The sequence below is a fragment of the Macadamia integrifolia genome, chromosome 1 (assembly GCF_013358625.1).
Source record: "Macadamia integrifolia cultivar HAES 741 chromosome 1, SCU_Mint_v3, whole genome shotgun sequence".
Lineage (NCBI taxonomy): Eukaryota > Viridiplantae > Streptophyta > Magnoliopsida > Proteales > Proteaceae > Macadamia > Macadamia integrifolia.
In genome coordinates, this window is record NC_056557.1 from 32,215,608 (window position 1) to 32,241,440 (window position 25,833).

Consider the following 25,833-nt stretch of genomic DNA (forward strand, 5'->3'; position numbering starts at 1 on the left):
TGCTGACTCCAGTAATTTAAAAACAGTATGATTGGCCCTTTTGAATATACCACTGAGGTTGTCGATTGTCCTAATGACCAGCCGGGCGTATGTCTAACCACCACAGTGACCCTACAACCGCGACCACTACTTTCCCCCAAGTGATAACTCAACACCTCAACCCCTATTGGGAAAGGTCGTAGCATGGAAAAATGATAATCTTAAACCATATACTCCTATATGACATAGTACGATTGTATAGTACCATCGCGTCCCATTCCATGGGCCACCAATGCACTCGTTTCCAAGCCGACTACAGCATCTAGTCTAATAATGCATCATACACAGTAATCCAACCATTCATCACGTAAGCACATCAATCATTTAGTATTGAGAATGTAAAACACAACACACATATCATAATCATATGAGGATGACTAATCTACACATAATTTGCATGATGACATGGCTAGTCTAGATACAATTGAATGATGCAAAATAAACCTTAAAATAAAGTCAAACGTCCTCTCCCCACTTACTTGTTGTGTACAAAGACTCACACCTGGTACGGGTGAGATCCGACGCGAGAAACGTAAGTTTCTAGTGAACCTATCATAAGTGAATGGGGTTAGCATTTCACCACCTTGGGGTCAAAACTAACAAGATTTGATGTTTAAATCGTGTTTAAAATCATAAAAGAAGGTTGCCCGTCCGTTTTGGATCCATTCGGACACAAAAATCACGTTAAGGGCCCCATGGGTGGGTCGAACAGCCCACCTATCTTCGCCCACCTGTCTTCTCAGGTGGGTGGGCTGACCCACTGGTCTTCTCAGGCGGGCTGGTCGGCCCGCCGGTCCCAGCCCACCTGAGGGGGCGAAAAATCACCTTTTTCATTGAAACTTTTTCCAACCTTTGGGAAACCAAATGGGGTTGTTCCAATCACATTTTCCACACATCTAAGGTCTTATAAGATGATTCTAACCTAGGTCTAAGTTAGATTTAAGGATTGAAAAGCCATCTTACCTTCTTTGCTCAAGAACTCTTTCAAAACCCCAAAATCACATCTTAGCTCAAGAAATCACCAGTGCTTCTCAAATCTTGTAAACACTTCTTCAAATCCTTCAAAATCAATACATAGATCATCTATTAAACCTTAGATTCATCATCTCAAGTAGGATTTACTAGATCTCAAGGAACTCTACCCAAATCAAGGGTTTCACTTAGGTTTGGTGAAAGTTTAAGAAACATAGCCTTTGCTCACCTCCAATCGTAGATCTCATATTGGGGATCACTCTTCCAGCGCCGGAATGGAAAGATCAAACCTTGGCATCACTCAAAGTCATTCCTTCCTTCTCTTCCTTCCCCTTTCTTATTCTTCGTTCTCTTTTCTTCCTTCCTTTCTCTCTCCTCTTTACTCTTCTCACCAACTCTTTAATGTAATAAATGAAAAAAAATGAAAAACACCATAAATGCTATTTATACTTTAAAATATCTAGTAACCACATGGGTGGGTCACTCAGGTGGGCGGATGCGCTCGTCTGTGACCACCCATCTGTGGGTCAAAAATTAGTCAATAAGTGGGATTTTGATGGAATTCGACTCTCGGCATGTATCTCACTTTCAGCACAAGGTATATTATACGTATACACTTTAGGATACGGCTACATACCAACATTACCCGTACATGGCCTTATGATAAGTGCATGTGCACGGCTTGGGTACACCCGTCTCCTCTGGCACTGACTCGGACTTGTCTGGCCAACCTGTATTCAAAGTCACCCTTGCCATCATGGTCTATAAGGAACCCACCTTAACCCTCTCTGGTTCGGGTCCTGCATGGTTAAATTGGGTCAACCGTGTAATTAAACCAGGTTCAAAAAGTAGGGTATCACACTGGGTGGACGAAATGTCATATGTACCATGGACAACCCTTTGGCTGGAGTGTATTCCAGAAAGATTTGAAGTTGGGGGTGGAGTCCTAAGAGGAGGAATCCAATGGAAGGAATCAGAGGAGGTCGAAGCGTCAAAGCATGACCTACGAGAATTTTGGTAGACAGAAGGAGGAGGTTGTCTATTGAACCTAAGGGTAACCAATCCATCAGAGGTTTGAGAAATAGATTGGATATTAGTGTTTGAAATTTGAGGTGGAACAGCAGTCGTTTGCAGCTGCCATTCAGCAGGGAAAGAGATATCTTTCCACAGAACCAATTTTGAGTAAACAATTTGGCCTTGAAGACAATCAGTCTCTAAGTAAAGGGTTTATCCTTTAGGAGAACATTTGAGGGCTCGAGGTTTGACAGTTTTCATAGCTTTGTACTTGATACAGTGGATGATGGAAATGGGAATAGATCCATGCATCATCTTGTATCCGTGGGTTTTGTGGTTGATTTTAAGAGATTGAAGAATATTTGGATCCTCTAAGGCTATAGGCATGTTTGGGTAAACATTGAAATGAACAGGTCTATAGCAGAGACTTGTTTCAATGGCTCCCAGAAGGGAATCATTGAACTCAAGAAATCTTTGGTCACGAAGGGCTAACAGAAGGGATGTGTTTAGGCCTTCGCGATGGAGGGGTTTGATGGCCACCTGGACGAGGTCGACATGGACATAATTGAATTTGTGTTTTTGGTAAAGGTCTTGTAAAGACCTTGGGTAAAAGAGGGTGATTTCTTTGGTTTCTAGAGTGAAGTTTATAGTTTGTTCGATGGTTTTGATGGTTTCGAAAGAAAGCCAATCTTTTTTATATTTTTCCTTCTGTGAAATCTTTGGCATGTCCCATTTTTGAAGTCTTTTGTCAAGATCTGTAATTTATTCATCATAATGGAGCACATTAGAACTTGTGCTTGCCTCACTTGCGGATCTCATCGACATGGAGCGAGATAGATGACTCATATTTTGAGAAATTTTAAGCTTGGGGTAACCTCCTAGATCTAGTCATTTGAAGGGGTATTTCCAACTTAATTTGGGCACAAACGTGGTCTTACACTCTCTTCTGTCACTCCTCCCAAAAGTCTAAAGGCTTATACACCGACAAAAACTAAAAAGAAGATGATGACTCAAAAGAAAAGAAATTTGCAAAACAAATAAATCAAATGCACCACCATTGTGGCTCTGATACCAGGATTAATATATATATATATATATATATATTTTGTAGGACTGCTAATACTTAGCTGAGCGGGAGTTGAAATCACCATGTAACTACTTTGATGGGATCTAAGTCTTAAGGGTGTCCTTTGTTTTGGTTTACGCTATGCAAACACACCATCAGTGGTGCTAATCGATAAAAACCAAGAAAGCAAAAGCACATTCTTATTGCAATCATTGTCACCGATTAAGACAATCAAAACATTTGCGCACACATGTAAAATGTCGATCCTAACAGAAGTAAGTTCCACAATCCCCCTTTCAGTATTTTGGTTTACACACCATTGTTATCCATTTCTATCTAATTTACTTGGTGAGCATTGAACTTGGTACGAACCGTAAACTCTGACGTCTTGAGTTCGACTTCCACTAGGCACACTTTAGGCCATTCATACGGGATGTTTGTACTATTCACTATTTTCAATGAAAGATCCTCTCCAGTGTAGGGTGCTAGAAAGGTACCAGTGAGAGTATCTCTCTCTCTCTCTCTCTCTCTCTCTCTCTCTCTCTCTCCATTGGTGCTTCTCCAGAACCCCTGAACCCTACGTTGGAGAGAATCCAAATCCTAACTTAACAACCACGAGGTCTATTTATTACAAAAAACACCTATAAAGATTGAGCATGTTACAAGTTTTGAGAACTCACTACAAAGAATGAGACCAGTTATGCTAGCTATTGATCCGATACTAATTTCGATCGACTTGGGTCGAATAGAAATATCTTTAATTTTAATTTTAAAATATTTTACCCTTTGTCTATATCGATGAATCTTATCGGTCAAGAAATGGGATCCTTCAAGACCGATACCAATTTGATCAAACAGATCCAATTCAATTCCTCGAACCATGTTAGGAACCTAGTAAACAATTCGGCCGAATAATTCGCAAATTATTAGGCCGAACCAAAATTTTCCAAATTAAATAAAAAATTCTGACCGAATCCAAATTTAAAATAAAATTCGGTAAAAAACGAGCTTTTTACTAATTTGATTTTAAAACGCGAATAATTCGGCCGAATCGAATTAAACCGAATTATTCGATCTACTTAAACAGTATTAAAAAAAAAAAAGAAAACAAACAAACGAAACGTCATATCTAAAACCCACGGTATCCACTATCGAAATAGTTTTTTTTTTTTCATCTTCTTCTCTCCCAAATTTCCGCCTCCTTCCCATCTTTTTTCTCCACCTAATTCTTCTGTAACAATCATACGAATCTACTATTTGTTTCATTTCTTTCTCATAACTTCATCAGTTCATTCTAAGATAGGGGAGATATCAAGTCTTGATGGATAATTTGAGGTTCCGGGAGACCATGACAGATTCATATCGCCGTATCGATCAATCTTCTTTTACATTGTTGTTTTAATTTTGAAAAATTAGTGCGTCTTAGTGCAATATGGGTCTTGTGAACCCAAGCAAAAGGATAGTGAAATTTTTTGTGGTCAATTTATTTATTTGTTTTATTGTAGTTATAATCTTGCTTTCACTGTTTTGGGGCCTAATCTATTTCATGAGTAGAAATTGGATTACAATAACCATTGATTCCATCGCTCAATGACAAATTTTTCATAGTTTTTTACTTTATTGTATAAAGTATTTTGCTATTTCTAAGTATACAAATCAAGTTAATGACTTGATAAATAAAAAATATACAATAAACTATAAAAATAATATCCGAAGTTTTTGCCTGACTTTTATTTTTTTAATCGAATAATTCTTGAATCCGAATCCGACTCCAATTTTTATTTTGTCCGCTTTTTTGATCGCTTTTTTGACCGAATCCTTAAATTAATCAATCGAATTATTTCAAATAATTTTCCACCCGAATAATTCTTGAATCCAAATTTGTTAACTATGGTTAGGAACCGAAATCCTGCACGGTGTTCTTGAAAACTTTTTTTTTTCTAAAGCGTAATTGAACGTACGCTTATAATAAACACTTTTTTTTTTCTAATGGTACGCTTATAATAAACACATTGGAAGGATTAGTAATCATTCTTCTCTGTGTTGGATTGTGAAACTTCACACTTTTCTTTTCTTATACAAGGAAAAATAAATAAAAAATAAAAAAGTGGCACCACACTCCACGTCGTGCAGATATGCGTCCGCACGCTGTCGGACAAAAAAAGGAGAGACCCCATCGTCATGATTTCCTCGCATGTGGTCAACGTCAACGTCAACGTCAACGTCAACGTCAACGTCAACGTCAACGTCTATCGCCTCAATGGGATCACGTGTCCTAAGTTCTTAACGCCGTTTGCCATCGTTAATTGGGCAGTGGATCATCATTCATCATCATGACATGTTTCTTACGCAAAGGGTGTTCTGGTTTGGTGGTTGAGTGCCCCAGGGAGAGATTACATTATCTAACCGTCTGATTTACATTATCACTATTCAGACGGCTACCAAACTTCACGATTTCACCACTGATTCTTAACGTAAATTTTTTTTTTTTCTAAGAGATTCTTAATGTAATTTTTTATAGTGATGTGTATTTGTTTTCAGTTATTTTTGGATGTTGAACAAATAAAATAAAATAATAGAAAAAATATAAATTATAAGATAAAAATCACAATGATATAATGATGGATTCATAGGTCTGTCTCTTACTTTAATATTCAAACATACCCTTTGATGATCCTTGATTCTATTTTATTGGCAATTTATGGTTTATCCACAGTATTCTAGATTTGTAATCATGTAGTAAAACTGGATGTGCCTATTTAAAAATTTTCATTCTTAAATAGATGGTCATGTGACATTTTTTTCATGATGCGATACTTTATCCGATTGCAAGCAAAGGAAAGAGATAGGAAGTGAAATTAAATAATAAAAAAAATGAATTTTTATCATCCTTACCTAAATGATTGAGTAATTATTCTATGAAAAAAGATTGTGTAATTAAAATTCAAAATATTCTGACTTATTTATTAAAATTTAATATATTTTGTAATTAAATTTCTTAGATTCATTAAGGAAAAATTTAATGACAATTATGATAATTACATAATTAATTACTTTTTTGGTATAACATAATTAATGATTATATTATACAAAAGTATATATTTTCTTTTGGACACATGATCTACTCGTTGCTTGCGTGTATTAATACCTTAAACGTACAAACCCAAAAAGTACACAGAAAGGAGTCCATATCTCCACACTCGAGATCCATTGTCCACAGGGTTTGATTCTTGCATCCCATTGACGATGGATCTATTGATAGGGACAGTCTCCACATGGGGATGGGATCTAGATTCCATAGAAGGAGGAGTCTCACAATTCGCATAGTTCTCTCTCTCTCTCTCTCTCTCTCTCTCTCTCTCTCTCTCTCTATATATATATATATATATATAATGTGGCCCTAGTGTCGATATATAGAGGGGGTAATGATTGTCCCGCTCCTTATGAAAGGAGAAAATATTGCCCCTATTGTTGCTTCCACACATGCTCCCATTGGCCCCTACGCTAGTCCAAGGACCATAATATATATTTATATATACATATCTATTACTTACACTAAATATAATATTTTAGAAGGGGTTTTTCATTTAATGTCACTTAATCCATTCATTTAGCATTAGGTTTATCTAACCGCCACTAAACACCCTATGTATAATTAAAAATAAATTATTGGGACAACATTTGAAAGCAATTATCCATCACTAAATAAATATTTTATTAATATTAAAAAAATTATCTCATTACCGCACATAATGCTTACAATATGCAAACTACTTATACTTAGCGGCGGTGAAATATTATTGCAATTAAATGTATATATTTAACAGCAACAAACCACTGAATACGTATATATGCATAATAAGTATGTATTTTTAGTGGCTGCTTGTTGCTCTTCGGAAGTTTTGGTATAGTAGCTCTTTGCCTTGTACGTCCCCCTCTCCTTTTCTCCTTTCAATTAAGGTAGATATTAATAATAAATAAAAAATAAAAAATAAAATTAGTGGGGGTAAAATATTATAATGTGCATTTTTTGCTGTTGTTTATCATTGCTGCTGCCAAAATTACCTTTTTAAGGCAATTAAATTACCGCTGTTTTATGTAGCTTAAAATCCAAAAATCCCACTCTTGTTTGGCCTTCTCGCTCATGCTCCCTTATTGAGTTATTTCCCTCTTCGTTATCTCCCTCATCCACCTCCTCTTTCTTCTTCTCAATCTCTACTGCATTCACCACTAAAATGAGGATTAATTAAGCCTGCTTAGTTGAGTTTTTCTACAGGCTTATCCTCCTTTAGGCTTCTTTTTTTTTTTGAAAAATAATAACTATATTTAGCAGCGATTTATTACCATTTATATTCAGTGTCAGTATATAAACCACTACTAAAAGCTCTAATCTTATTAGGTTTAGAACATGTAGTGGTAATGATTACCATCACTAAATGTAAACTATTTAGTTCATGCAGCTAATATCGATAAATTTAATTAGCTATGATATAATTCATGGTAGATTTTCAACAAGGAGAGGACACTAATATATGATTAAGTGATAGTTTTGTGGTCTTCAACATCATAAATAGTCAAGCTATGTATGTTGCACTAGCATGAGGGCTAATGAAAGAGCACAATGAAGGGACACAAAGAGGTACCCGTTATGGGAGACGCTGCGTGATAGCATTTTTTTAAGCTCTCCTTTTCCATTCCCTTATACTTGTACCTATAGGGTCATCTTATGTTATAATCCAACCATTTTCCCCACCTCTCGGTGCATTGGACATGTATCTCAAGATAATCTTGACCATCTAATACTCGTCGCACCGTCGTACTCATTGTAGAGGATATTTTTACGTCTTAATATATATATATATATAGAGAGAGAGAGAGAGAGAGAGGTCATCTTATCTACGGACATATTATAAATAGGCATTAGCAAGAAACTTAGGCTAGTTAGAGCGTATTGGAAGACCTACTCTACTCTCGTGGTGAATTGTCTCAACGTACGTGTTCCCCAAGCAAGACCAAATTCCAATCCGGGTAGAACTAAAAACATAAAAGGGCCTCCAAAGAGAGTGGATGGGTCCCACTTGATGCACGCGTTTGGAGAGATGTGGATGTGTGATGATGGTACTTCATGGACACTCTACCCTACGATCCACTAACCGACACCTCTACGCAACTAAACTCCAACTCTCTATCCCCTAACGAAGGAGGAAGGGCATGTCGTCTCTACTCTAAGGGACCTACTTGTCCTCTCTGCATGCTTGCCACGTGCCCACGTTAACCCCACGATAACACTGCCTTTTGACTCAGTTACTCTTTTATTTATACTCTTCCTTCGTTGACTGATTCATCACAGAGAAGAAGATGGTTGGTTTCTTCTTCTTGAGTTTCATTTGGGACTCTTCAGCAGAAACCGATTCCCAACCAAATCGCAGGAATGTTTCAGAATCAGAACCCACTAATGGAGAAGCAGAATTACTCCCCCCAAAAGCATCCCAGTGCTCTACAGTACATGAAGGTACCTCTCTCTCTCTCTCTCTCTCTCTTATGAGAAACCCTAATATGGGTACTGTTCAGGTGTGCAACGACAATATGAACAAGAACAGGGAAAGCTTTGGAAACCAGCGAAAGCTAAAGTACCCTCTCTCTCTCTCTCTCTCGTCTATAATTCCGTGCTGGGTTTTAATCCCAAGAAGACTGAAAAGAGAACCATTGAGCGTGTGAAGGCTAAGGAAACGGGGGGGAAATAAAAGATCATAAATGAAGGAAAAGTATAATACCATACATGTCTTTTGAATTTAATTTTCTTTTTTCCAGAAAAAGGGAAGAAATCAATTTCGCTTTTAGTGATAGATTTTTTTTTGGGGGGTATGAACAGCAAAGACTTTCTCCTTTGTGTCTTTGCCGTTCCATAAAGGGCCAAACCAAACCAAACTAAAATCAAACACCCTAATCTCTCAGCACTCATGGGTTTCACTTCTTCCAACAACAAAGATGACGATACCAAAGAAGAGGGAGAGAGTCAGGAGCTTGAACTTGAGCTTCAACTAGGTCCCAGATCAGGAAAGAAGCCTAGATCTACTTCTGTTGCCTCATCTTCATCTTCGTCGTCTTCTTCGTCTTCACTTTTGCAGTTGCAGTTAGGATTAGGATTAGGATTAGGGTTAGGGTTTGATAATGGCGATATCGGAGAGGGTTCTGTGGTGGCTTCTGGTAATTATCATGATCATCATGTACCTTCTGGTCTTCCTGTGCAAAGTGAGGACTTGCACCTGCAGCCCACCAGAGTGGAGACGAATGGTGTGTGGTTTGCTCTTTTTTCTGCGCCTAATCGGTAAGTGACTCTAGTGTTCTCTAGTCTCTACTCTAATGGGCCATCCAAAAATTTAAAAGAAAAAAAAAAAAAAAAAAAAAAAAGGGTTCTGATCGTGGCTCATGATAGTAGGGAAGGAGAGATGCTGCCTCAAATATCGAGGGCGTATATTAGAGTGAAGTAAGTGGTGCACGTTAGAGCCTTATGTTAATCATGTTCTGATCTTCTTCTTCTTTCTCTACTTGTTAATGATGATGTCCAGAGAAATGAGTGGAAAGCTGACTTAACTTTTTTTTATTTTTTCTCTTTTTGTGTTTTTGGCAAATTCTTGGAAGAGATGAGGAGGCGACGGTTTTGTTGGTGAAGCTTTACCTGGCTAAAAAGCTTGGGCTCAGAACTGAAGCTGGGGTAAATATTGTCAATCCTGCCATTATTATTATTATTTTTTTATCTTAAAAAGTAGGTTTTTTCTTTCTTCTTTGTGATGATCATATTCGTAAAAGAAAATATGGGTTTTTGTTTTTTTGTTCTTGGTTCATTGAGATGATGAGATTTGTTTACGTGGGGTGGTTTGAGTTTCTTTGGGTTTTGTGTACGTGGAGGACATGCAGAGGTGGTAGGGTTTCTAGAAGGAGATCATGGGGATCCATTTGATAGGTTTCTGAACAAGAATAGGTCTAATGTATATAGAGTTTTGCTATAATGATTAAAGAAGAGAAAGCAAGGAATGAATTATAATCATTTCCTTCTTACTTGCAAGAAATGAGGTCCTTAAACGCATGAGAGAGAGAGAGAGAGAGAGAGAGAGAGAGAATGATAATGAGGACCATCACTTGGTTGCTTCCCTTCTGTTTTAGCTAGGCTATGATTCATCTCACTTGGATGCTTCCCTTCTGCACTAGCTAGGCCTGGGATTTTGTTGGTATTAGATTAGTGGGTCCAGTAAAAATGAATATTTTTAGGGTTCTTGCAGTCTGACAGTGTGATCCGATGACAATTTAGAAGTTGGAAGCACCATGAACTGTAGGGTAGGTGTTATTGTTAATTGAAACATGAGGCATATAAGAGGAAATCTATTTTCAGGAAGAATATCATCATCAACATCTCTCTCTCTCTCTCTCTCTCATGGTCAAAGGTTAAAGCAGTGCATGGCCCAGATCTTCATGATGTTTTTATTTTCAGACAAATTTATGATCGGGAATCATGATGAACAGCATATAGAAGGCTTCACTTTCCTCTAGGTTCCATAAGAGGCCAGTCTCAAATAGGGACCCAGGAGAAGAATCCTATATAAACTAATCTCACAAACTATACCATATATGGATTCGATTGCATCTGCAAAGACAATGGTGAGATAAATTATTAATATATTAAGTGGACGTACACAAAAAGTCCAATTCAATTAGGGACGAAAGAAAAACAAAAGGAGACCAATTGTTATGGAAGGATAATGTATTCAAGATGTAATCTTGTTAGCTATAATAATCGTGATACTAAAGTAGGTTTGGTTTTTGGAGTTATATTATATGTATTCATAATTTGTGTTGGCCTCTTGGTTAAGAGATACAAATCATGTTATTCATAATGATTCAGATTAAAGCATGTTCATTTGACTAGCCTTGATTGCCTGCTTTTGGTTCACTGCTTTTGGCTTCGGCTTTACTTTTACTTATACTGTTATGGTGAAAGCTTTCGTCACCTAAGGTTGAGAGAGAATCGCTTCATCCACCGTGATTTGACATCGTATATGGCTCTTGGAGCAGCGAGTCTCATCATTAGCTCTTGACCCTAATGTTGAAGGTCCAAAATACCCTTCCATCGAATCAAAGTGTCTGATCTAGTGGATTAAGAGAATCTCTTTTCACCATGGGTGAAGGAAAACTCATACCATTTTTTTTGTTGGGCCTATGTATTCTCTTTTATGTTTTCCTGAATTCAATTATGAGTTAGTTCAATTACTACACTATTCAGCCTACTGTATATTTTCGCTTCTTCTGCGCATCCATATCAAGTAGTCCTATCAAAAAAATGTGTGTTGTGTTTGTGAGTGTAAACATGTTACCTAGAGAAAGTAAGTATATGCTCTTTATGTACAACATCACTTGGGCACTCCATTATATTACAACTGCTATTTTAAAGTGTCCAGGTTACATTGTAATGAAACAAAGCTGGATCTAATCTTATAGTCATTCACCTCTTTATTACATGGATACAATCTGGTCAATTTTTCCATGTCTTGCTTGTTCACTCTGTCCATCTATGTTGCTGCTATTAGAGTGCCTCTTCATAATTCAACTAATTTATTAATATTTTTGCCTTCTCTTGTTGCATTTAATAATGATGTCCAAACAAATTAATACTCTCAACACAGATCTGATCTTGGTTCTACGTGCTTTCTTTTTTCTTTTCTCCTTTTTATCGTTATCCTGATTTCCAAATCAATTTCATTGGTCGCTGCGCTGTTGAAACCCATTGTAGCCTAATTTGGAGTCCCCATAACTGATACCAATGCCCTCTTATTCTCTATTTTGATTGGCTGAGATTTTCATGTACAAACTACAAAGTTTCAACAACCAAAAGGTGTGTGGACTCCTGCTGTCGAATGATTCTGCAGTGTAAAACAACAAAATCTCTGTTGAAATCCAAAGGTTAATGTTAAGATTGTATAATCTATTATAACAGTAAGACAAAATGTTCTCCCATCAAATACTCCTCTTCACAACTCTTGGGAAGGATCTTGTGTTAGGGTTGGACTTTGAATCAAAGGATTGGGGGTCTGGAGTTAAAGTAGAAGTGGATTAGAAAAGCTTTTAAAGGATAGTGCTATTTCGATTAAATTGGTAAGATTGCATTTGGAGCCATCTTTTATCATATTTGGATGGAACGGAGTCTGAGGAATTGGGCTAGAAGCTCTAGAACCTTGGGAATCAATCTCATTTGAGGTCAGAGGTAAGATGCAAGCCTTCCAAGACCCTTTTATTGATACTCCTTGCAAAGGTTCATGGTTTACTCTTGGGGTTTGTAAATCCAAGCATGGAATTACATATTATTATTTATTTTATTTTACGATTAATTATTCATTATAATTGGGTTTAATTTTAGGTTTTTAATTATTTTCCAGGTTTTCATTTAGTTGATGTAGGCTGAAAATAAATTTAGGATTTTATTGTCGCTTTAATATCAATCATAGGAATTTACTTAGATGGGTCATTGAGATTGATTATGGCTTATTTAGGTTTTTATTTTATTAACAATATGTAATGGGAGAACAATGTAAGGGAATTTAATATTGAATTCAATTTGGAGTTTCTCCTTTTTGAAGTCTTAAGAACCTCGTGCCTTCCAAACCTTTAAGAGCTTGTATAGTGCCGGCTGAGCACACCCCGCCTATATCATCCCTAGAAGAGTACAATAGTTGGTTTAACATTTTTGATACTGCACCAAGTGCTATCAAAGATTTGCTTCCATGGATAATTGATGAAGTCTCAGAAATGTAAAACCGACTTGTCTTCAAGCCCTTCAAGACTTGGAAAGGGGTGAAGTTCTTTAAGACTTCAATAAAAAGGGAAACTCCAAATTTAATTCCATAATCCAACTCCCCTTGCATTGTTTTTCCATTACATATTTTTAAAGTAAAAAAATTCAAATTCTCAACCCCTACCCTACAATCCTACGACTAAGAATGAAGATAAAAAGTAATAACAATCCTAGTCAAGATATCATTATATGAGCTGGGATCCTAGGCACAATATTTCCTAATAAAATAAAATATAAAAAAAGGAATGGTCGCTTTCAAAACTATCCCACCTTGTTGTCCAAGCTTGGGCGAATTGGTGTTCCTTGCTTGGGCGGCTATGTGCTGATCTCCTTCCAACTAGATATGATCAGATGTTGATCTCCTTCCAATTACATAAGATTAGTATCCTTTAGAGATAGGATTGATGGTCTCCTGTGGTTTGCAAGTTCTTCACATGGTAATGCTAGCTTTGGTTGCCAAATAGTGTTCCTAGAAAACATGAAAGTGTTTGATATATTTTGAGGTTCCTAAAAAATAGTATTGAAACTCCTTGAGAAGCATTCAACTAGGGGCAAGGAGCTGGCCTGCATCATTCCCTTCAGGTTGAAAAAAATTGTCCTTGAATTCTTTGTTCCTATTATTGATGTTCATCCTTCACCAAGATCAAAAGGAAGTAGACTACATCTCTGTTTATATTTCTGATTTTACATAGAAGATTCTACATTACAATTTCATATTGGATGATGATTAGCATATTGTTAGACACATTGAAATATTATCTGTTGATGACGTTCACGGCTTGAAGAAGTTGAAGTTGAGATAACAAGACAAGCGTCCTGCCGTGATGTGGGTGGAACTCATGTTGCAAGTCCAATGCAAAATCTAGTTCAAACCTTTCAAAATTAATGTGTTCATCGACTCCTTCATCCGGGTACTCATTGAACATTGGAGGTTTTCTAAAATCAACACATATGGTGAATCGATTATCTGTAGCCTCCTCTTTGGGGTTAATCTTTACAACTGGAGGTTTGTGGCTAGTCCTATGTTTGGATGCCATAACAATTCTCCAACAACATTTGATACCACTTGATACAGTCTCAAAAATTTGAAACCAACTATTATACTCTTCTAGGAACAATAGAGGGTGAGGTGTGCTTAACCGGCACGATACAAGTTCTTCTAGACTTGTCTTCAAGCCCTTCAAGACTTGAAAAGGGTGAAGGTTTCAAGACTTTGATAAAAAGAGAAACTCGAAATTTAATTCAATAATCCAACTCCTCTTACTTTTTTCTCCTATTACACATTCATAAAATAAAAATTCTAATTTTTAAGCCCTACCCTATAATCCTACAACTGAGAATGAAGATTAAAAGTAATAATAAACCAAGTTAAGGTTTCCCTATAGGAGCTGAGATTAGGGGTGTCAACGGTCCGGGTCGATGTGGTTTTGATTTTGTTCCACCGGTTTTGGTGTGTGTTTTACATTAATCGAAACCGATCCAATAAGGATTTATCAGTTTCGGTTCAGTTTCGGCTTCGGTGCGATTTGGGTTCAGGTTGGCATTGGTTTGGATTACTGGGTTTATTCCGATTTGGATTGAAGATGTGAAATGTGGCTTCGAGGAGAGCGGTTGTTAGGGAGTGGTTCCTATTTTCCAGGCTTGCTTTGATGATTTGGGCATGGAGCTTCTTCCCCTGTAATGGGTTTTGCGATTTGGCACAGGAAAAAAAAAAAATCCAGAAAGGAAAAAAAGCCTTCGAATGTGACTGATTCACAAGAAAATGTTATTTATGTTGATTCACATAGTCTTTTTCTTCTAAAAGAAAGATTCATCTTTTTTCCTTTATCTTTTTCATTTGTGGTTTTTTGGATTTGATGTTAACCTTCGAATGTTGCAAGGCAACCGTTGCCATTTTCACTTCATGAATCTGTTTCATGTCTTGCATCAACCCTTTCAATAAATCATTAACCACTAAAAGGATCATATGCTGCAACGGACTAAGGGAAGAGACGATGCACTCTGCTGCTATCTTTCGCTCTCAATGAAACCCTACGCACTTCTATTGCTATCTGCAAAAAAGATTGAGTGTTGTCCACCCTAACTCCAGGCCAGTCCAAGGGAAGAGAGGCCAGTGAAGAGAGAGAGCAGAACCAGTTTGTTGTTACCGTTGTTGCTGGCGATCGAGGTGAGGAGAGCCAGAGACGTGAGAGAGGCTAGCGCCACTGGAGTTACGAATAGAGAAGAATAAGGATTAGGCAATTAGGGATTTTAGGTTTTATATACTTAGTGTTAGGTGTAGGTCTTTTTAGAGTTTCGGTTCATTGGTTCAGTTTGGCTCAGTTCCATATTCCGTTTCAATTACCGGGTTAACAGGTGAATCGTCGGTTTAGACCGAACCGAATCGAACCAAACAGTTTGAAAAAACACTGACCGAACCCGGCCCAATAAGAGCTTGGTTCGGTTTTGATCGGGCTAAATCTGGGCGATTCGTTCCGGGCTTACCAGTTCATCTCATATATTGACACCCCTAGCTGAGATCCTTGGCACATTATTTCCAAATAAAGTAGAAAGTAAAAGAAGGAATGGTTGACCGTCCCACCTTTCTGTTTAAGATTGAGCAGATATAATGCAATCCTGGGTCACAGGCTGACCCATCATAAGCTTAGAAGACCCAGCCAATCCATCAACAAGATTTCCATATCAGCTTTTGGGCTTTTAGAAATTTCCTGGGTTAATTTTGGTATGTCTTGTGGAGCAAAGTAGAGAGGTTCCTTGAATTGTATATGGAGCAAATTTGGAAACAAAGATATTCGACAAAAATCTCCTACTATTTTGGTTTTTCCCTAATTCGAAGATTTTATTTTAATGATTGTCAATTAAATAATTCGAATAAGGTAAAGTTATATTGTACAAGGGAACCTACCATGGTAAAGGTTTCCTTAATTAGATTTATTGTCTCTACGCAATCTCAGCCGTAGAAATTTAATTAGATTGGATGGTTGAGATTGATTAAGGTCTTATTTTATTTTTTTTCTTTTTCTTATAAATATGTAATGGGAGAACAATATGAAGGGGAGATGAATTATTGAATTGAATTTGGATTTTCTCCTTTTTATTGAAGTTTTGAATAATTTCACCATGTCCAAGCCTTGAAGAGCTTGAAGACAAGTCTAGAAGAAGAGCTTGTGTTTTGTCGGCTGAGTACACCCACCATCTATTATTCCTGGAAGAGTATGATAGTGGTGTCCACGTTTTCAAGATTGCATCAAGTAGTATTAGAGCCTGTTGGATAATTATTATGGCATCCAGACGTAGAGGTAGCCACACAACTCTAGTTGCAACGATCAACCTCGAAGAGGTGGTTCTAGACGATCGATTCACCACATGGATTGATTTTAGCAAACCTCTAATATTGGACAAGTACTTGGATGAGCAAGTCAACAAACATGGTAGTTTTGAAAGGTTCAAACCAGTTTTTACATTAGAATCGCAATCAAAGTTCTACACCCATCACGACATGGTAGCAACACTCAACTTAGATATGCTTGCATTGCTATCTCAACTTCAATTTCTTTGAGCCGTGAATGTTATCGACAAATCATATTTCAATTTGTCTAGCGACAAGGTGATCATCATCCATTATGAAGTTGTAATGCAGAATCTTCTACGTACAATTAGATGTATTAACCGAGATGTTTTCTAGTTCCCTTTTGATCCTGGTGGAAGACGAGCGTTTATCAAAGGAATGAGAATTCGTCCTTGAATTCTTTTTCAAGATGAAGGGAATGATGCAGCTCTGAATCACAGGCCAACCCAGCCAATCCATCAACAAGATTGCTACATCAGCTTTTGGGCTTCTAGAACTTTCCTGGATTAATTTTGTTGTCTTGAGGAGCAAGGTAGATAGATTCCTTGAACTGGATATGGAATAAATTTGGAAACAAAGATATTATTGGACAACAATCTCCTACCTATTTTGGTTTTTTCCCCTAGTTGGAAGATTTTATTTTAAGAATTGTGAATTAATTAATTAATTTAAATAAGGTAAAATTATAATGTACCAAGGAACCTATGTTACTAAATATTTCCTTGATCATATTTGTTGTCTCTACCTAATCTCAGCCTTAGAAACTTAATTAGATTAGATGGTTGAGGTTGCTAAGGGTTCCATTTTGGTTTTTATTTTCTTATAAATATGTAATGGGAGAACAACATAAAGGAGTGTTAAATTATTAAATTGAATTTAGAATTTCTCCTTTTTATTGAAGTCTTGAAGAACTTCACCATTTCCAAGCTTTGAAGAGCTTGAAGACAAGTCTAGAAGAACTTATGTTGTACTAGTTGAGCACACCCCACCCTCTATTGTTCCTAGAAGAGTATGATAGTGTTGTCCATGTTTCCGAAATTGCATCAATAAGGTTGTAGTAGTTTGGTTATATGGAAATGAATCAGGGACCGAGAGGAATCAAATTTATGCTTCTTGTCAATATCTGTTTCCATGAATAAAGCTTGTAGCAATTCAGTTAGACATGGGAACACAAAGTTAAGTCTAAAACTGAATGTGATTTCCATTTTTATACTTTTCATAGTGGAAAAGATTGCATGAGATAGGGAGAAATTGTAGTTAGTTTCAACTTTTGCAGTTTGTGGGATTTGAAGAGCAGGGATTGTTTTCTTATAAGGTTTATCACGGTGCATGACTATATATGGTGCGTACCATACACTCACCATTGGATAAACCCTTTTGATGTGTTACAAACCTTATTATGAAAACAAATCTTTGATACCAGTAAACACAATCTCGAAAACATGAAATTGACTATCGTATTCTTTTAGGAACGATAGAGGTAGGTTATGCTCATCCAGCACTATACAAGCTCTTCTAGGCCTATCTTCAAGCTCTTTAAGGTTTGGAAGTGGCAAAACTCTTCAGGACTTTAAAAAGAAGAAACCCCAAATTGAAATCAATATTCAACTCTATTATGTTGTTCTCCCATTACATATTTATAAGAAAATAATAACCTAAAGAAACTCTAATCAATATCAATCACTTGTCTAATTAAATTCGTTCGATTGAGAGTAAAACAACGATAAAATCCTAAACTTATTTTACTACTGGCCTACATTAATTAAATAATATACTTATGAGTTTGGGCTGACCCATCAACTAAATATAAGCTTGAAAATAATCAAAATCCTAGAACTAAACCCAATTATAATGAATAATTAATAGTAATTGTAAATAAATAATAAGATGCGATTTCAAGCTGACATCAGTTTGCCTATGCAGCTTGTGGTTATTGTGCTTCCCTTGTTTGAGGGGGGGGGTATTCCTGGATATATAGTTTCCCCCCCCCCTTTTTTTTTGGGCGGGTTTCCCCTGAATATCTTATAAGACACCCCTTATTTTTCTTAGGATTTGTTGAATATATAGCCTATTCTACCAAAAAAAAAAAAAAAAAATTCAACAGAACTCTGTAATACAAGTGGACTTCAAAGAGAGGGAAAATACAGAAGAAAGTAAAGGAAAACTATACAAAAGATTGACCCTTCCTTAAAAGGGTCACCTCACCCACTTAGGGCACCAGAAGGGGAAGATCCCAAGAGCTAGATATGTTTATTCCAAGGGGAGTCACCTACACAAGAACTCAAGGTGGGATAGTTTTCCCCGAACATCAAAAGTGATAGCATCCCAAATTTTCTTGAATGCTCTAGACTACCTAGCCAAGTCCTAAAATTCCATTCCATCCAAATGAGGTGGTAGATGGTTGCACCAAATGCAAACTTTCCCACTGTGTCAAATCCAGATCTTCCTTTAAAGTTCTTCACTCACATCGACTCATGCACAAAATCAAGAACCCTTCCTTTACAATCCCAGCTTATGAAGAAACCCTTCACAAATCTTAAGGGGGAGAGGGCATGAGAAGAATAAGCACACCATTGAATTCTAATAGAAGCAACAGTAGGTAATCTATCTCTGATGAAGGAATTGAAGCTTTATGAATGTTTGCGTGAGAACACTCCAAACAATAAAGTTGTAGTGAGGAATATGATCCCTATATAAAATGATATCAAGCCCAGAGATCTCAACAGTCCGATTCCAGGATGAAGGGAAAGAAAATTTTCCCGAATATGACTTCAACCACATAACTAAACTACAACTTCCAGAAGGCCACCTCATGTAGAGTTCCTCAGGCATCTATCGAACTCAGAAATTTGGCAGGGTCTGGCCTCCAAACAACATCTTGAATAACAAGAAGACAATAGAGCATCCTATCGATCCCCATAATCATGCCAAATTCTGTCTCCAAATGTGCTAATTAAACGTATAAGGATGCCAATTATCCAGCCAAAGGAGAGTTGAAGAGCTAGGTCAATCTTCATCTTAATGACATGAGCAACCTGAGGATCGACATTTCAAAATCTTCCTTTTGGGGCCAAAAGCATCATAGGGGCATGAAACAGTATATACGGAGTCTTGCTTGAGAAAGCGAGAGTACCATTCCACCCATATACCATTACTTCCAATAGCCAACTTCCAAACAAGCTTAAGAACCCCTTCTAGATTAACCTCTTTGATTCTCCTTCGACCCAAGCTCCCTTCCTGCTTGGGAAGACAAAGTGAAGGCCACCCAATCATGTAGAAACTTATTATTCTTGGAGCCCTTCCACAGAAAGACAGTGATCAAAGACTCCACTTTTCAATGAAGGCTGGAGGGAGTCCAAATATACATATGAACGCTGAATAACTTCCCTTACCAATTCCAGTTGGCCCACATAAGAGGAGCTTGGACTTCCAGAGTTGGAGCTTTTTCTTGAGATTATCCATAATAGGGGAGTAATGATGGGCAGACAGCTTGACCGAGATTAGAGGGAGACCAAGGTACTTAACTGGTAAATTCCCCATCAGAAACCTCGAGATGCTCCTCAGCTGTTCCTTTTCCTCCCCATAGATACCTGCCAGTAAGATCATAGATTTATCTATTTCGCATTAAGACCTGATAGTTGTAAAGGATTTGTGAATATTGACTATACCATTTACTTCTCCAAATACTTCATTGGAAAATTGAAGTATAGAGCATAGTATTGATTGTAATATGCTATGTTTTAACGAAAAAGAAAGTTCATGCATTGTTTCTAAGCCCATATAGCTGATTTTTATCTACTTTCTAAATTGGTATTTAACTCTAGGCTAACCTGTTTGATCAGTTTGGTTCAAAAATCAGTTCAATTGAAAAGTTTCAAATAAAAAAATAGCATAGGGGCTAGGTTCCCTCTTCCTTGTTACATTGTTGGACCTAGAAAGCATGAAATCCATCCTCTCACAACCATACTATCACAAGTCAATGTTTTTTTTTCCCATGTCATCTATTATTGTTATCTGTGCCTTTAGTTACATTTATATTTAGCTGATTTATTACATTTTATTATCTATTAGGTTTTATTCATTTAATTGTCATTGAAGTGTTGTTATTTTATATTGTGGATCTTTGAGCATTATTAAATAAAAGGAAGCACTTGTCTTCTCTATGAAAGAGAGATTTCCCATGTTACCACATGCAAGCACATACAACTCAACTCTTATCCTAATTAAATAGGTTGGCTACATGGATACTTTTTCTCCAATCAGCTCTATTCAAAGCCATGTTTGTTATTAGACTTAGGTATGCAGACTTTCCTCACCACTTCTCCCAAAGTCATTTTAGGCTTACCCTTGGTTCTTTTAGCTCTTTTAATATGAATCAAATCACTTCTCCGCATTGGAGCATTCAATGGCTCTTGTTGCACATATCCATGCCACCTGAAATGACTTCTCAACGTATCATGTATCAGAGCTACTCTTAAATCGGCTCTAATTTTTTCTTTCTTTATTTTCTATTTCTAGTGTAACTCTCAACATCCTCATTTCAACCACACAAATTTTATTTATATGTTGCTTCTTTATTGCTCGACATTAATCTCCATACATCGTTGCTGGTCATATGATTTTCCTATAGAAAGGTTTTTTTGATGGTATGATGAGTGTTGGTCTAGCAAGGTATTGGATACACTCTTAGGTTGTAGGGGGTACCTTGTAGGCTTTAGCTTTGATCTGCTGTAATAAGGTCCAGTCTAGTGATTTTTATTCAGGCATAGCCACAGGGTCCTTGACTGAGTAGGTTCCTCGGCCGCATTGCAAAGTAGTATTTTCGGAAGAATCTAGGTTCTTTTGAATAAAATCAGACACAGAAAACTCTTTATAATAGAAGATTCTTGAATAACTCATTTTCTGTGATTGGTGAAGCTCTGGTATTGCTTATATAAATTACATCAACACGAGAAAACCTGAGTCCAGGCAATCTTTCTAACACAAGATATTCAAGTAGCAGTATCTGAGATGGAACTTCTTTAAAAAAATAAAAAATTAGGAGTCCAAGAGAAATCTGAGAAGAAAAATATCTTAGGTGGAGTCTTAAGAAAAGAGTAATAATTCAATCCACAATTAGATGAGCACAGACTTGGGGAGTCTTTTCTTTTGAACAAGAAAATGTTCTATAATAGCGATTTTAACTGTCCAATAGTTCCATTTTAGTCCCTTCTTTCAAGTTTTAGAAGATTGCAGAGACCAATATAGATCCTTTGATTTCAATTTCCAAATTTTCAGAGACTGGAAACAGTTTGACATAACAGAGTTTCTACCAAGCTGCTTGATTTACAAGAGATTTTTGGATGTTTCTATTATCTTCAAGAAGAGTGTATCATTTTCTTGCCTCAGATTGATTACTGGTTCGCTATGTTTTGGAAAAATATTAATGAGTGTAGATCATGCATACATGTTCTAGATATGCAATTTTCAGTGCCACTATGATCTGTTTTAGCTCACTCTATAAACTTGTTCATGGCAGATAGAAATTTTATGCATGGGACATCCATTGTTGAATGGCTCAATGAAACTTACATATGTGCGCGATTTCATATGGCGTCCTAGAATACTGGCTCGGTCTTTAAGTGCAATTGCATCGGGGAATGATGGAAATGATCCCGCTCAATATTATTTAATGCGCCTGAGTTACAGTTTGACCTAGTACCTTCCCAATCCTCTCTCTTTTTTTGTTGCTGCAACTTGTAATAAATGCATACCAATTAGAGGATTTATATATTACTACAACTGTTTTTTGTATTTGAGTATTTGGCAATTCAAGTCTTAACAAGTGCAAGAAACCCCTAAAAACGGATGGTTAACCTTGTTTAGGGGTTAACCTGTCGAGGCCTCACAGTAAGGCTATGCTTGGTTATCCAGGATTAGAGTTTTCCGGTGGATGATGAAGTATAATTAATGGTTAGGTTTGGATTAGAACCCATGAACCATCTGTTTTAAACATCACAGAAATTAGCAAATTAAAAACTGGTAGGTACCATGGATTGATCCAAACTTAGGAATGATAAGAGTACATTCAGTGAGCTTTCTTATGATTTCCAGGTAGATCTATTTGACATGGTTCATTTTAGAATTTTGTGCCATTTTTGGTCTTGTCTGTGCTTGGCTTTTGGTTTGAGGAGAATCTGTTTTCTTCCACGTGTGTGCAACTGAAACCTTGGTTCTGCATATGGACTTCCAAGCAATGCAATAGATTCTCCTTTCCATGGAGGGGCCAGACCAAAGATAGAGAACAGTGCTTCCCAACTTTTTGGTGAAAGTTCTAGGAAAACCAAGAAGACCCAACCAATAGATGCAGCTCTTTTGGAGAACAGACACAATCAACTATAACCTCCGAAAGGAATTTGCTTTTTCACCCTTCAAGCTTTCTCTTTGCTGAGGTGAAGAGGGGATGAATAGGGGAGCACAGTCAGGGACCTTCAACTAAGGCTGCAATAGGGCTGGGTTGGGATGGGATGGGCTGGGCTTTTTAAAACCGTAATTCAATCTTGCGTCTCATTAGCTAGGCCCAAACCTGTCTTGAACGCCTAAAAACTTCAACCAAGGCCCAACCCCATGGGGTTCAACCTAGTCCAGGCCCGCCCTGATTGGATAGGGCCAGGCTGGGATGTCACTAATTGGCCCTGATCATGGTTTGCCATCAAGGGTTGGGTATACCCGAACCTTTATTTACCATCAAGGGTCGGGTATACTTTGATCCTGACTCTATAAAATATGAAATAACAAAAAATTCATTTGACTTTGTATCTAAATCACTTAGAATTGAAAAGTAAAATAAAATCAAATCTAAAAAACATGATTAGATAAGAAATTTAAGTAATTCATATAACGATGGTGATAATGATTACCAAATTTAAAAAGTCGGCCATTGAACACTCAATAAATCAGGGTAGGGCATGGCCAAATCAGGGTCAAAAGTCAAGGTAAAAAGTTAGGGTCAGGTTTAGGGCGAGCTGGGCGGGTCATTGACATCAACCTTTACCCGTCCTGATCCTAACTCAGGCCAAGTCAGCCTTCAGGGCTAGAATTTTGGGCCTAACTCTATGCGGGCTCAGGGCAGGCCAAGGGTAGGTTCGGGTCCAGGCCAAACTTGCACCCCTACTTTCAACCTTCTTGAGATCAAAGGGACACCCAGGTATCTAATAGGGGGATGAGTCTCAAAGAATCCCATCACAGCTAGGAGATGGTCCCGAGTCACAGGCGTAACATCAACCAAGATAATGGAGTACTTAGTCCATATTTTATTGTTTTTACTCAAGCTAAGCATTAGCTATGGCTTCTTTAAGAGTCTGTAATTTAGTCCATATTTTATTTCTTTTACTCAAGCAAAGCATTAGCTATAGCTTCTTTAAGGGTAGGGTGTCAAACCTATTCTGAATTAGTGAACTTAAACAATCCAATAAAAACTGATATGAGCTTATTGGTTCATGTTTTGGGCTGGGGGTTTTGTGAGACCGAAATCAAACTGGATTGCATTGAAATCGATAAAACACTTAATCAAACTTAAAAACTAGACCAAAAACAGATATAACCTTATAAGAAACTGATATCAGCCCAAAATTTAAATTTAAATTCAAATTCAAGAAAAAAAAAAAAAAAAAAAACCTCATTTTTCAAACATATTTGCATGATAAATCGAAATCAAATAGATAGTAAATTGATAAGAAAAATCAAAATCAAACCAAAACCGTTGCACCCTTAATGGATTATGTTTTGGTTTCACTCATTCTCTCACCGAATTGGATCCAAACCTAAGGATTGACATCCCCATTTAAGGGGTAAGGCTTTATGTCCTTTCCTCCTTTGGATGCTCTGCTCTTAATGGTAACCCTATGCCAGTGGTTCTATTAGGGTAACCTTTATGTCCTATCCTCTATAATTTTTAGCCACGCTGTCTTCTGGGAAACCTCAGTGGGTTTAGCCGTAATAAGTATGTGAAAATCCATTATTTGTGTCTACCTACTTTAAGCACTATAAAGAGGAGACCCCCATAGGATTTTAGAGTCCGGATAAGGTCCTTGTAAGAGAACCATTCTAAGATGTGCAGCTCTTTCTTTAAGATTCATCATCAACTATAACCTTATCATCCAAAGATCAAAATATTAACATGTTTATAGTGTAACTGCTACCTTAATTTTCCTCTTAAATATATCAGCCTAACCTAAGGTTGGGCCGGGCAAGGCCAAGCTTGAGTACCTTGGGCTGGGCCTGGGTTTTAAAAAACCTTGCCCAAACATGTCCTCTTGAACTTGCCCCAGTCACAACTTGGCTCTGTGATGAGGAAACATCAGAGCCCCAAGGCTTGTAAAGACATGGATGCACATCATACACTGCAGCTGCACAAATATAGTGGTTCCCACCCACCTTGTGAAAGCTGTGGAACCTGAATGTTTCATGGACTTTGTGGTTAAGTAGCGCCGTTAGCAGGAAAAAAAAAAAAAATTTTTCTGAGGGTCAAAAAACACACTGATAACGTTGTGTGTGTGTGTGTGTGTGTGAGAGAGAGAGAGAGAGAGAGAGTAGAAGTTAGAGGAAATTACACTCCCCTCCCCTGGATGTTTAAGGTATTACATTACACTTAGACTCCCAGTGAAGTTTATAATTATAAAAACGTGTCTTGTGATGTTAACACTGTTAGAAGTAGATGTTAAATGACTTTTTTACCCCCTTTTGATCTTCTTCTTCTTCTTCAGTTCTTGAGTTGTTGTTTGGCTTGATATCTTCAAGAAGAAAGGATGATGCATCTCGTGAATGGAAAGGGATTGCAGTTGCAGAGGAATAAGGGGAATGGTAACCATGTGAGGCGGTTGCCAATGGAGCTTGTGAGGACGTACAAGAAGATGAGGAAATTGGCTTCAGCCACTGCAGTGGTGGTGTTTAACATAAGCAGTTGCTGTATGTGCCACGTCGTCAAGGTAGGAAGTGGTACCCGGGGGGGCAAGGTGTATGGATAAGGGATCCGCAGTGTTATGCTATCACTCAATCGCTCTGGTCCCACTTGTAGTTTCACACCAGAGAGCAAGGAACACGCTCTGTGCCTCCTCTTCCCCAAAATTCCTCCACTTTATCATATAAAGAGAAGCTTCAGGCACAAGTTTTCGGTAGGATTTTAATTCCCAACTTTGGGTAGGGAGAGAGAGGAGAGGAGGAGGAGCCAGCCATGTGCTCATGGATGCGATCCTTGCTGCCCTCAGCCAAGTCCGATTAGAATCGACGGGAGCTCCTGCTTCTGCTCTGGTCATGACGGCCGAAGGTAAGTTCTTCAGCAACGGCTTGGACCTTCCATGGGCCAAAGTAGCCAGAATCGTCAACTTTAGCGATCGTATGCACCTCATCAGTTCCAAATTCAAGGCACTCACTATCGAAATCTTATCTCTGCCCTTGCCAACCATCGTAGCCATCTCAGGCCACACATCAACCGACGGCTTCATATAGCGCAAAAGCCCTAACTCTCAAGGAAGAAGACAATAATAAGGGTTGAGGGCAAATTCGTCATCT

At 37.6% G+C, this 25,833-nt stretch overlaps 1 protein-coding gene across 4 annotated transcripts; it reads left to right on the forward strand.

Moving 5' to 3' along the window:
• Window positions 1–8,419: 8,419 nt before the first annotated feature.
• On the forward strand, window positions 8,420–22,077 carry LOC122088197 (probable E3 ubiquitin protein ligase DRIPH). Of its 4 annotated transcripts, XM_042657490.1 has the most exons (5): window positions 8,420–8,603; window positions 8,663–8,721; window positions 9,531–9,578; window positions 9,734–9,806; window positions 21,803–22,077. In XM_042657490.1, exons 1-5 carry the CDS (start codon window positions 8,523–8,525, stop codon window positions 21,980–21,982), a joined length of 441 nt encoding a protein of 146 aa, XP_042513424.1. In that variant the 5' UTR covers window positions 8,420–8,522; the 3' UTR covers window positions 21,983–22,077. The 4 variants fall into 4 exon arrangements, 3 of the variants coding, with proteins under 3 accessions (XP_042513424.1, XP_042513501.1, XP_042513352.1); XM_042657567.1 differs by lacking the exon at window positions 9,531–9,578 and having other exon boundaries at window positions 8,421–8,603; XM_042657418.1 differs by lacking the exons at window positions 8,420–8,603; window positions 8,663–8,721 and adding an exon at window positions 8,729–9,419.
• Window positions 22,078–25,833: the final 3,756 nt, after the last annotated feature.

Coding starts and splice junctions, on each gene's coding strand:
- LOC122088197 (XM_042657418.1), top strand. CDS start 9,052: ATGGGTTTCACTTCTTCCAACAACAAAGATGACGATACCAAAGAAGAG. Junction 9,579..9,733: donor AGGGCGTATATTAGAGTGAA/GTAAGTGGTGCA, acceptor AATTCTTGGAAG/AGATGAGGAGGCGACGGTTT. Junction 9,807..21,802: donor GGCTCAGAACTGAAGCTGGG/GTAAATATTGTC, acceptor TGTTCATGGCAG/ATAGAAATTTTATGCATGGG.